The following is a 12,680-nucleotide window of genomic DNA, read 5'->3' as shown; positions in this document are numbered from 1 at the left end:
TCACACAATTAGCCATGGATATATTGCATTGTGATATATAGAGTAGGTATTAAAAAAGCCATTTGAGTATTAGGAGAAACTTCAGAGGAGGTGAGATCATGGGAGAATGGGGGTGGATCAGCCCCATATATGTCAGATTGATTCAGCTTTACTGCTCTGAGGAGAAAGAAGGGGACTAGCGAAGGATTACCCACATGCTTGGGCAGAGATGTTAATTGGGCTGGTTACAACATGTCACTTTTAGACCCATGGCCCCTGCAGTGAATTAGAGAACCGTCCCCAGCTAAGCCAAGGTGTTTGCAGGACTGCAGGATGGTGTTTGCAATGACACAAAACCATGGCAGGACATAGAAGACTGTATTACCCTCAGCTTCCACCTGATCTAAAGATCATCCTCAGGCATAAATCCTTTCCAAAGACAGTGAATTACCAACTTCCAGAACCAGAATCAGGATCATTAGGGTGGAAGATACCTCTGAGATGATCAAGTCCACCCCAACCCTAAACTCAACATTGGCACCAAGTGCCACATCCAGTCTTTTCTTGAACACATACAGAGATGGTGAATCCACCACCTCCCCAGGTAAACTATTCCAATACTAAGTATCTTTTCTGTAAAAATTTATTTCCTGATATCCAGCCTATATTTCCCTTGGTGCAGTTTGAGACTGTGTCCCCTTGTTCTGTCAGTTGCTGCCTGGAGAAGGAGACCAACTCCAGCTGACCAACTCCACATTTCAGGAAGCTGTAGAGAGTGATAAAGTCACCTCTGAGTCTCCTTTTCTCCAGAATAAACAACCCCAGCTCCCTCAGCTGTTCCTCACAGGGCTTGATGCTCAAGCATCAACTTTATAACTCTTGTGGGAAACTCGCACTTCCATGAAGAAGAGTGGGATTGGTTTTTTCTTTTTTCTGCTGGGACATGCCAAGGTATTACTGATTTACAGCCGGTTTGGGTTGTGGAGGTTTGCAGTGAGGCAGCACCAAAGCAGAAAACAGCTCTGACATGGCCTCATATACTGATGGTTAGGCTATTAAATAATTTAAATTCTTTAAGCAACTCTTTCTGTAGTTGTATTTTAAAATAAAGCATCAAATAAATGTTTTGTTGTTGGAGGGAGCAGCTGGAGAGGAACCCAGTTTCTTAAACTGGGCATAAGACAAAGCACACTAGCAAAATTAAGAGAAGTTTAACCAATGCCTAAATTCCTTTGGTGAATGTGCAGTGGCTGGGTTTGGGGGTGGTTAAAAATGAAATTTTGGACTGAGCCACTTTATTTTCAATAAATCCTTTTTGCCCCAGCCTCAGACAGCAAAAGACAAATGTTCTGCCTCTCTGAATTACAGGCAGAACATACATTTTCCTATTAAGACACAACAGATTATTTCCACATAAAAATAGCCACCTAGTCGATAACTTGCTGGAAATATGAAGGATGAGACAAATTAGAAAAATTTATATAGGTGAGTATAAAAGTGAATCACTTGAAACCCTGAGTTAGAACAGCATTTCAGACAGCTCCAGTGACACAGGGGTGTCAGCTGGACTGGGATTTAATTCCCTGCTTATGTGTGGGCTGGGGTGCAAAGAAACAAGAGGTTGGTGCCTCTGTTCTTGACTGGAGTCGTGCGGCCACTGGGTGTCATCCTTGATTCAGATGACAGCCAGAGACTCTGCAGCCACAGCGCAAAGCCGGCAAACTTCCCGGGCAGTTAAATCCCACTCTATTTGATTGTACAACGTACAGCAAATTGCTCTGCATTTAAATCAGCTACACAATTGAATACTTTGACATAGACAAATTCTCCTTTGTCTCAGTGCCTTGTTTGGAGATCTGAAATGGCTGGTTGATGCGGGAAAGAAAGAAAAGTACTGCAACCAGGGCAGAGGAACTACAAACAATTTGATGAGTGATTATCAAATCTCGGAAAAATATGAAATAGCTATGATTAAATAATGCAGAGGATCGATGCAGGAAGTTTGGAATTATATCCTTAATTGGTCCCCAGGCTGGAAAAGCTTATTCCATATAGGTAATTTCATTTAAGATGTTCAGTATCCAGATTCAGTACACAAATTAATGACTATGTCTGAAGAGCTGGTTCAGAAAAAATTAATTTAAACTCTTACCTACAACACTAAACTAGTACCCTCAGAAAAGTTTAAAACATCATCAAGGAGGGAAAAGGACTGAAAGCCCTTGATATATTTGATGCATTCCACCTATAGCCATTCTGTAATTTTTCACATTTTTTTCCACTGTTCAGCATCTTCCCAGTTCCCCACAGCCAGGATCCATGGGAGCCACACAACCAGGTGTGGCCATGGGAGCAATGCCTGCACCTGGCAACAGGGGAGCAGGAAAAAAAAAAAAAACCTTTCCAGAAGAAATATCCAGATATCCAGCATGTTTTGCCCGTGTTCACTTATGAGGTTGGAATCAGTTCACAACAGGCCATATGTCATCCTAATGAGTTTTCTGTTATGGGTGATTGAGAAGAAGTTATCAGCATTATTTTGTTATCTCCTGGGAGTCTAGACAGGCTGAAACCAGCACATAGTGCAGCAAAGCTGCTTATTATAATATTACTTGTCTCTGAAACCTGATTTAGTTTGCATTCTCCAAGCTAAAATAAAAGGAAGTGCCAGCAATTTCTCCAAGCATTGCAGCCAGAAATGTTTACATTTGTCAGTACATTAAAAGTATTTATCCCACTGCTCTTAATACACATAGCCATAAAATGGCTTAAATAACAGGTATTTTTGTTAATGCAGCTAACTTCAGCTGATAGCTCAGCTTTCCATGGATTATACAGTCTTTCAGAACAGATCTCCATGTAATACTTCCTAGCTTTACCAGTGGATATAATTTTAATGAAAACATGCCACTACTAAAGAGCTATTAGGCACAGAGTTGAAACTGTCTTTGATTTTGTTCACCAACCAAAGACTTCAATGATTATTTAAAATCCATTTTTAAAGGGAAGATGTTAAATATTCTCTTTATATTATGCAGCCTCATAGGCATGAACTAGGGTGCTTGTTTTTAATATTATCAACACTCTCTTTTATGGTTCTATTTAGCTAAGAGCTGTTAGCAGACCTAAAGGAGGAAATGCATTTTAGATGTGAGCACGTGCATTAGCAATTTCAAAATTTACTAAAGTTAGTGTAAAATAACCCATCTGAAGTAACAAAGTCAGATAACCAAACTGTCTAAATGTTTACTACCCTTTTCCTTGAAGCAATAAATCAGTGACAAATGTTAGCCCAATGAGTTTTTCTTGAAACAGGAATTTTCTTCTGTTTTTATAAATCTATCCATAGATGCACATGCCCATATTCTTTGGCTAGGAATCAACACAATTTCACTTTCAAATCTCAGTTCTAAGGGAAGATTCTTTCCCATTTAAACTTCACAGCACCTTTTATTTGGAAATTTATTAGAAAAAATACTTACGCCGGTTTAATACTCTTGGAATGCTTCTCATGAATGTAGGCACCAGCAAGGCCTCCTGCTCCAGAATTTAAATACTGCAAAGAATAAATCATCATGTACAATTATCTGTAAAGCATCACTTTCCTTCCCTCACCCTGATCTATAAAACAAAGCAATTTTAACATTTCTAGTGGTTTCTAGATGGAGATCTTCGCACTTGTCACAAAGTGCTGATGGAGGTAAAAGCAGATATATTTTTTCAGATTAGTTTTAAAAGTATCTCTCTTGGCTTACATATGGTATTTGAAGTCTAATAGGCCAGAAAATTGAAGTACATCTGAAACAGTCCCATATATATTTGCTATATATATATAATATATGTAGCAAAATCATCAAACGATTCATCTGACTCTGTCTATCGAGTCTTACTCTCACTAGGAGTCAAAGGAACTAAAGGTACCTTCCTCTGTGATCTGAAATTATTAAGGTTTAGATAAGAATATTCTCTTATGTAGGCACCACTCCATAAAATAATATAGTTGTGAGACCTTCTTGGTGTGAGAAATAAGAGGAGAGCCCCTGACCCCATGTCCACTGGGGAGATGTTTAACCACCACCAGGATCCATCTCACATCCAGAAGACCTTGGAGGTCATTGTCACTATCACTTTTTTGGAACCACTCATAACAAAGGCACCATTAAAGTCAATGTCCATCTTTTTGTTGTGGCAAATTCGAAAATTCAGCCAAGTCTTTCTCGATCAACAGTTCAGGTGTAGCTCTTATTCACCTGGCCTGTTTGCTGATGCATTAGGTAGGTGACATTATGGGAAAAAGGTCTCCAATGATGAACCAGTTTTACCTTGTAGGAGCACCAGCAGGCAAAATCTACTCCCCAGTCATGCAAATGAAGCTCTACATTCCCAACAGCATGAGCCAGGTTAAATCCGACAAAGCATCCCTGCAGGAAAGAGATGATTATTAGGTTACTTATTAAGGTAATCATCGCTATGAAATTATTTTGAAAAGAACTCCTTCAGAGCTTAACTTGCTCTCAGTATGTGCAGGCTACCTAGAGACTTTTTACAGAAGCAGGGAGTGATAGGATAAGTGGGAATGGATTTAAACTCAAAGAGGAGAGATTTGGGTGAGATGTTAGGTAGAAACATTTTTTTCTCTGAGGGTGGTGAGACACTGGAACAAGTGACTCAGAGAAAGTGTGGCTGCCCCATCCCGGGAAGTGTTAAAGGTCAGGTTGGATGGGGCTTGAAACAACCTGGGATAGTGGAAGGGGGTTGGAACAAGCCAATCCTTAAGGTCTCTTCCAACCCAAACCCTTCTATGATTAATTTACCTAGTCCCATCTGCTCTAAGTCATTACTAGAAACAAGTTTCCTATGCCACGGATAAACACAGAAATCACCAGTTGTTCTGTGATTTGTCCTCAAGGATGCTCAGACAGGGTTTAGACTGCTGAGGTTTTGATTGTGCAGTGAAGTGGAATCACTTGAAATGAGTATTGAGAACAAACGTATGAATACAAACACTTGTGTGGCACAACAAAGCTCAGGCAGAGACAAAGCAGTAACGGCCATAATGATGCCAGTTACCCATGAACAATTGCATTCCAATTTATGTTCATACTCAAGGTGTCCCTGGTATTTAAACGAGGAGGACCTTGCTCTTTGGGAATCCAAATGGATGAGACAGTTTATGCAATGCCTTGATCTTTATGAACTTTTATACTCTTCCTTAAAAAGAAGGATTCTGTCATTTCTCTGTGAAGTCTTGCATTTTCCATACCCAGGACACTGGGAAAAAGATGGGGAGGACACCCAACATCTAAGGACTGAGGGATTTCTAGATCTAAAAGTAAGAGTTTTACATATGAAATAACCACTGGATGGCAGCATTTTTAAACTAAAAAGTTATTCTAAGCTTTGCTATTTATTTAAGAGCAGAGAAATAAGACTGCATTTTGTGCCTGGACTGCAAATTAAATGCTATTTTACATTTTGCTTTTAAAACACAAACAGCTTGCTTGCAAGCAGCAGGGTAGGAATAAGAGTGAGAGCACAGGCTTCAGAAAAATCAACGTCCAATAATAAAACAAAAGGGTTTTTTTAAGAATCTCCTGCTGCTTCTTGCATGGAGGGAGCCTTAGCTAAATTATTTAAGCAGTACTTTGGTATATTTAATCTTCTGTATATATTAATTTGTATGGAGCAGCATTTTAAGAAGATGGGATATGCTAATTCTAATGGAGATGTTTGTGAAGTTATCAGCTTGAAAAGTTTGCCCAAAACGATGGGAAGAAAGCTCACTGCCACGGCATTTGCATGATCTAAATGTTGGAACTAGTGTCCCAATAAACAGCTGTGGTGGCTTGATTTCACAGGGACACACAGAACTGAGTGAAGACAAATCAACTGAAATGGTGAAGTTAATGCAGAGAGGATGGGGCAGGCTGAATTCCTATGGGAATGCTTTCATTCAGGGATAAAATGGCTTTGGATCAGAGAAATAAGCTACAGCAAACTAAAGCCAGTTGCCAGTGAATGAGGGGGTTCTCATAGGGTTTTAAAGTATTAACCTGAGAACTTCAGTTGACTGGATTTAAACCTTAACAGGTACATACATCCCACACAAACTTTTGGAAGCAATTCTATGACATATTACCTGGCTTCAGTGGAAACCAGGAATAACACAATAAGAATCTTGCAGAATGTGTGTGTCTGGCTGCAAATTAACAAAATTGAAACTAATTAAAAAAAAAAAAAAAAAAAAAAACAACCAAAAAAAACCAAAGTTGCTCATAAAGAAAAAGCATGCAAGAAATTTCATTTTCTATAAATCATGTGCCAAAACCAGTCATCCTTTCCCTATTAGTACAGTGCCTACGCTACAAAAAATTAGGTTCAACCACACCATATCAAATTATGAAAATACAGTAGATGGGAGGAAGGAGGAAACACCTTGGGGCAGGTGGATGCCCTCCCAGTAATGAGGCTCCATAACCACATCCACACCCGTGACCTTGACATGGACAAACTTTCTTGGGCAGTGGCTCCAATAGGTGGAACCCACAGCAGGTTCAGAGCCCACAAGAAGGAAGATCATTGCCATAACAACCCATGGGTCAACCTCCTGAACTCCTTTAGCTGCTCCCCACCACTTTGAAACTGGTTGGCAGATCCTGCTGGGCGCTGTTTAATAGTATTGAGGCACAGGCTGGAAATTCGGGTTCGGCACTGGCAGCGCTCCCGCATCGTCTCAGAAACGCCCACTCGCACCGGTTTGTTCGAGTCGTCATCTGCAAGATGGGTTGTGCTGGTTTGCTTTCCCAGGGAGGTGTCTGGCACTTGAGTCACACAAACAGCAAATGTTTAGCCACACAGATTGCACGGGAAAAGTAAAACAAACTGAAGCAGCTCTCCCTGCACAAGCCACGCAGAACCAGGACTGCGTGGGAACGGCGCTTCCCCTGACTGGGGGGGAAAACAGAGCTCTCCATCTGCTCTGGGCAAAGGACAGGACATGTGCTCTCCTCCTGCCTCTTTCCTTTTATTCTAACATCTAAAAGTCATTTCTGCAAAGTGTCTGGGTAGCTGCTGATAACCAGCAGGTAACAACTCAGCATGGACAATGACATTTGGAGAGAGGGAGAGAAATGACAGCTTCACGCCAGCAAAGCTGGGACATTTAGAAAGAGAGACAGGAAAAGAAATGAAGATGAAGGATCTTAAAGCTCTTCCTACTGGGACTCAAGAGATTAAAATATTTTACATAACGATAGAGAGTTGGTGAAAAGTAAAATATAACTTATGAAATGAAAATTGTGTTTGAAAGGTAGACTCCTAAAAATCAGCCATTTCTTCACTTGTAGAAGAATAAAACAACTCAGCCTCCTCCATCCTCTAGAGCAAGCTTGAAAGTATGAACCAAGGAACACTGTTACATCCTCCCCAGCCTGCTGATGAGTCTCTTGCACAATACGTAGTAATTTCGATTTATCTGAGAGACCTTAGATGGAAAAATAGCCTGAGGTAATTTTTCAAGCTTAATTTAGTTCATTTAATATTTAATGACTTAATGAAGCTGTCTATGTGCAGAGCTTTCACTCTGGGAGGAATCTTAATGTACGCAGAGAACTTAGGAAATTGGCTTAAAAAATGTAAAAGGAAATCAGTAACTTAATTCATAAATGATTGACCTCAAGAATCCTAGGACATTTTCCAGGCCTCCAGAGCTCACAGCTTAAATCTCTAGCCAAACCCTGATAGGGCACAACACTGTGGGACTTTATTTCAATTGTACATTAAAAGAATTATTAAGACCATCTGTGTAGGACTTTTCTCTATGACATACTGGCTGACAAGCAATTATTTTTTTTTCCTCTCTTCTTCTCAAATGACATTTTCACCTTGTATTTTCTCCTTCTGACTCATTCCCTTGTCAGCACTCCCCAGCCTATCTTCTCTTCAGGAGTGCAGGGTCGTTCACCAACCTTCATCCCTGGGAAGGAGAACCTTGCATTTTTGCTACAAATGTCACTTTTCAGTCTCATCTGCTTTTGAAAGGACCTTCAGCTTATCTGTGGCAATATGTTGCCTAGAAGACAATGCTGGATTCATCAGATCCAGAAGCTCTGGAAGGAGATATGGTCTTTAAGTCCAATTAAAGCCATAGACGCTAATGATTCTGCTTCAGCAGTTGTTTTTTGTTTTCCTCTGGTCCACCAGCAACTCCTAACCCTAGCTCTGGCCTGGGAGAAGAGGAGAGGAGCCAACTCTTCTGAAAACCCCATATTTCAGGCATTTTGATAACCAGAAGCCCTGAGTCCAAGATAAGCAGCAGAGAGCTGAAATGCTTCTTTTACCAACAGAAACTCCTCATGAATCAACGGTTTTGTGGCTGCTCAAGTAAATTTTTCAAGTAAATATCGACATCAAGGCAGATGTTGAAGTGTGGTGTAACAGTTTGTTACATAGAGGGTTTGTATAAACATATAAACATCACTTAACCCGGGGGCAGAATCTGTAAGGACACTGAGCTGAGTGTATCTGACAGGAGGGAAATAAAAACACGGCTGGCTCATGCTTTTCAAGCCTTAAGGGTACTCAAACAGTCCTTCAGGTTGAATTAATTTTGCTTTTTCAGTATACTAACGATATTTTAGTTCATGAATCTACCTGGATCTCAACCCTGCACACTCGAACCACAAAGATACTAGAAATTCAGTTGGGTGGGTTTTTTTCTCTCTCTTGAAACATCTGTGGAAGAAGAGATTAACGTCTAGATTGTGTCACTTCTAACAGGCATTCAGATGGAAACAGGCCTTTGACATCTACCTGTTCCTGCTGGAATGCTGAATTGCTGTCACAAATTGCTCTCCTCTTCAGGAACATGATTCGGTCTCTGGGTGAAGTGTGTGGTGTCTTTGTGTGCAACCCTGTGGAAGCCCATACCCCTGAGTTAATATTATTATTCTTTGCCCTGCCTTGCAGGAATTTTAATCTTTCTCCACCAAGTCCTGGTTACCTTTTCAGATTTTATAAACATCAGATCCATTTTCCCTCCATGTAATAAGCTGCAAGTGACTAATCTTTCCCAGAACACCACTTTGGGGCACTTTAGAGCTATCAGTGAAACTGCATCTCTTCCACATATCCAAGTCTGCAGCCCACAGTCCAGAGAGCATCTTTGGAGAGGTGGTAAAGCGATAGGTTTTTCCCAGGTTGCTCATCTTTATGGGAAGGAAGAAAGATTTCTCTCTCTGTTTCTCAGACACCTTTCAGACACATCACGGAGCGGCTTTCTGGGAAGCAGCACTGAAGACATGTAGGTGTTGGCAGCTGAAGGAAAGCTCTGCTGCCACCAGGAGAGAGAGAGAGAAGAACAGTGGGTGGCATCATCCTGTTAATAACCTGTCTTCTCTTTCTAACATTCCAGTGCAATGGAGTTGTGATTTTTATTTTTCTTTTGTGGTCAGCAAAGTACTGGCAGATACTCCAGGAAAGCACAGTGATGGTGTTGCTTTTGGAGCTCCTACACAAACCCACTTCCCCTGCAGCTGACTCCCCACATTTCTTTTCACCCAGTTTTTCTACATCCATGTCAGAAGTTGGGTTTGTTTTGTACTGTTTTTAACGCTGGGTTTTAACACCAGGTGCTGCTCTGTGAGAACATTCCCTTTTCATATCCCACGGGCCCTGCACCAGCTCTCACACCTGCTCTGCTCTCCCAGGGGGGATTTTACCATCTCTTGCCGTCAGCATAACTTACACTCTGACGTCCAGAAAAAAATCCACTGCCAAACCCACAGCTACAGGAGATGTATAGAGTGCTGTGAGGTAGGAACCTCTCCAGGGAGTTAAACCATTAAATATAAAGAGTTAGCTGGTTTGCCAAAAAATTCAGTGATACTAAATAAGTTTACCCTTCAGTGGTTTAATCTTGTGTGAGATAAGGTGCATCCAGTAAAAGGCTGCCACTGTGTAAAGTGTGGTGACCTCCCTTTGATAAGACAATTTAATTAAAAACTATTTTCTCCTGGATTCCTAAGGCAATTGAGAGATGGTTAAGGAGTTTTACAGCTGTGTCCACAGAACACACTGCCTGCAAGCTCTGAAGGCTGAGTCATCACTAAAATGCACTCATCTGGTGACGCTGATGTGCTCCACATTGTTCCTGTCTCTGGAAATCAGTGGAGTCTGGGCAGTGCTGGCTCTGTGGGGAGCTCACCCCCTTGCTCAAGGGGGGAAAAGTCTGTGACAGCAGGGCTACAGGGAAGGAGGAAAATCATGAAAGTCTGCTGAAAAAGCTCAGAAATCCTACACAAACTAACTTTCAAAGACAGATTAGAGCTGTGATTGCCTCCTCCTCCTTCTCCACTGAGGCTCCTGGTATTCCACCCTTCAAGAAAAGCCATGTCAAAGCTAATACCCATGAATTACCTTTTCCAAATAGTTTAACATTCATCTGCCTGAAAGATTGCTCCCACAGGGCTATTTCTTCATGCAGCACACAGTCCCCAAAGGGTCTGGGCACAGAGTGCTTTTCCATTTTACCAGAGACCTACAAATTTCATGTTTTGCTCCACAAAAGAACTTCAGAATAACTGACATTAAAATATTTTGCAGAGAAAACTGATCTAAAATCGGTATGAAAAGGACACATCTGGAGCAGTCCTACCTTTTTTTGTCCAGCCTTTGTTATTTTAGGGATGTCAAACAACTGTCCCGTGTAGTACTGCACCCCACTGAGCATAATGACAGCAATAGAATCCCCTTGCTTCTCAATTACAGCCAGGATATCTTCAGTCCTCAAGGTCTCCTCCCCCTAAAACAAAGTTGAAGCACACATTTTACATCAACTCTGGCAGTAATGGCATTGCCATTCCTTATTTCATAATCTATATTTTGCCATGAGCCGGGCTGATTGCATAAGGAAATCCAAAGCAAACCCTTGTCTTGGTAATGATATACAAAGGTAGTGCTATGAAATAGCCTATGAGCAAGTAACCTCAAAAAAAAAAAAAAAAAATTTTAGCAAGTGAATCTTGGAGGGGACTGTTATAAAAAGCCTATTCACTTCATACTCTAACATGCTTCATACTCGTCAATATTTCTGACAGTTTTAATTTACAGTCAAAAATTCCTGGTGCAGACAGAATATCTAATGATTTTTAAGTGGCATCTGAAATTTGTGACACCCACAAGATTTGAAAGTTGTCTATCAGTTTCACTCCGTACTTTTCTGATAAACTTGGTATCCCACAGGAAGCTATTATAAACCTGCCATATTCATATTTCAAAAACAGTGTCTCACATCATCAAAAGTACAAAAATCCCCAAACCTGTGGTCATTAAATATAGAAGAATTTCAACCACAAGGAAAAAAAAATCAACCTCATTTTTGATTCTTTACAGGAAAATTACTGCCCCATCCTCCTCCTGTCTTCCTAGCAAGGGAACTTGTAAAACATACCACCACCTAGGGATCAATTAGGCAGTGAAAACCTAGAATTGAATTAGACTTGTTACTGAAAAAAGCTTGGGCAAGATGGTTGAATTGCAAGGCAGTGTTATTATCTCAACAATCTCTGCAAATCTATCAAGCGTTCAGGAGTGGGCTCTTTACTCACAAGATGACTCAGATTTCAGAAGCAAAAGGTCACCCTTGGTTTATAGTTAGGTGACAAAGTTCTTAATGCTGCAGAAGTGAAGCGAGGCAGCCTTTCAAATTAATCTGAATTGCATATTACTCAGAGCAGACCTTTCCCTCCGCCCGTGCTGATGCAGACACAGCGGTGCTCATGTTATGGCAATCTCTTACCTCAGGACATTCAAAGGACATTGGGCATTCTCAGTGAGTTACTATATTTTGCAGGTGACTCAGGATGCTGCCAGTTTGTTTTCTTGGTTTTTTTTGGTTTTTTTGTTTTTTTTTTTTTTTTTTTGTTCTTCCAGGAAAACCAGCAATTGAATCAGTAATTATAAAATGGGGCTTAATGTCAAAAATATACACTGAAACACATCTGTTTATGATTCTCTAATTTTATCTAGATTTTAATAAACACAGATTACAGCTCCTACACTAGAATATTTGAGAATTATATGCCTGCTTCCACATGAAACGTGTTTCTGCCCTTGGTGGCAGCAAGCAGAAGTGGCAGGTTCCTCACCAACCTGCCGTGGCTGCAGCAGGACCATGCTCTTCTCCACATCCAGCCCATGCAGTTGGAGCTGGGACTCCATGGCATACTGGAAGAAAATTCCATGCAGAAAACATTAACACAAACACATGACAAACAACTACGAGGGGAAATAAGGAAAAAAACATCAGGACTTGAGAAAGGTGTTAGGATGTGTTGCCTTTCACTAAAAGTGATGCTTGAAAGCACAATCCAACTCCACTGAGAAATGCACAGATTTTCTTTGGACTGAAAAAGATCTGAATTTACTTCTTGAGAGAGACTGCAAGGAAAGTCAAAACCTGAATCCCTAAGGATGAAATCTATGGAGCAGAATGAGGGTGGAGATGGGGCCCTGAGCAACCTGATCCAGTGGGTGGCATCCCTGCCCATGGCAGGGAGGTGGGAACATGATGGTCTTGAAGTCCTTTCCGACCTAAACCACTCCATGGTTCTGTGGTGTGATGGATGCACTTCACCAGAGGGCAGAAAGCCAAACCTACAGGGATAACAGCCAAAGAGGACTGAGCATCCCTCCTCCAGGAG

The 12,680-nt window shown here is 41.0% G+C and overlaps 1 protein-coding gene across 1 annotated transcript in view; it reads right to left on the bottom strand.

The window, feature by feature from the left end:
* The window catches only part of KYNU (kynureninase), a 58,993-nt gene that overhangs the window by 20,830 nt on the left and 25,483 nt on the right, over positions 1-12,680 (bottom strand). The window contains exons 7-10 of the mRNA XM_066323174.1: positions 12,130-12,204; positions 10,634-10,780; positions 4,302-4,400; positions 3,462-3,535 (exon numbers count right to left, since the gene is read on the bottom strand). Coding sequence (XP_066179271.1) covers positions 3,462-3,535; positions 4,302-4,400; positions 10,634-10,780; positions 12,130-12,204 — 395 coding nt within the window. The remainder of the gene's footprint in view (positions 1-3,461; positions 3,536-4,301; positions 4,401-10,633; positions 10,781-12,129; positions 12,205-12,680) is intronic.

Source organism: Sylvia atricapilla, chromosome 7 (assembly GCF_009819655.1).
Source record: "Sylvia atricapilla isolate bSylAtr1 chromosome 7, bSylAtr1.pri, whole genome shotgun sequence".
Lineage (NCBI taxonomy): Eukaryota > Metazoa > Chordata > Aves > Passeriformes > Sylviidae > Sylvia > Sylvia atricapilla.
This window is presented reverse-complemented; position numbering and strand designations above follow the sequence as displayed.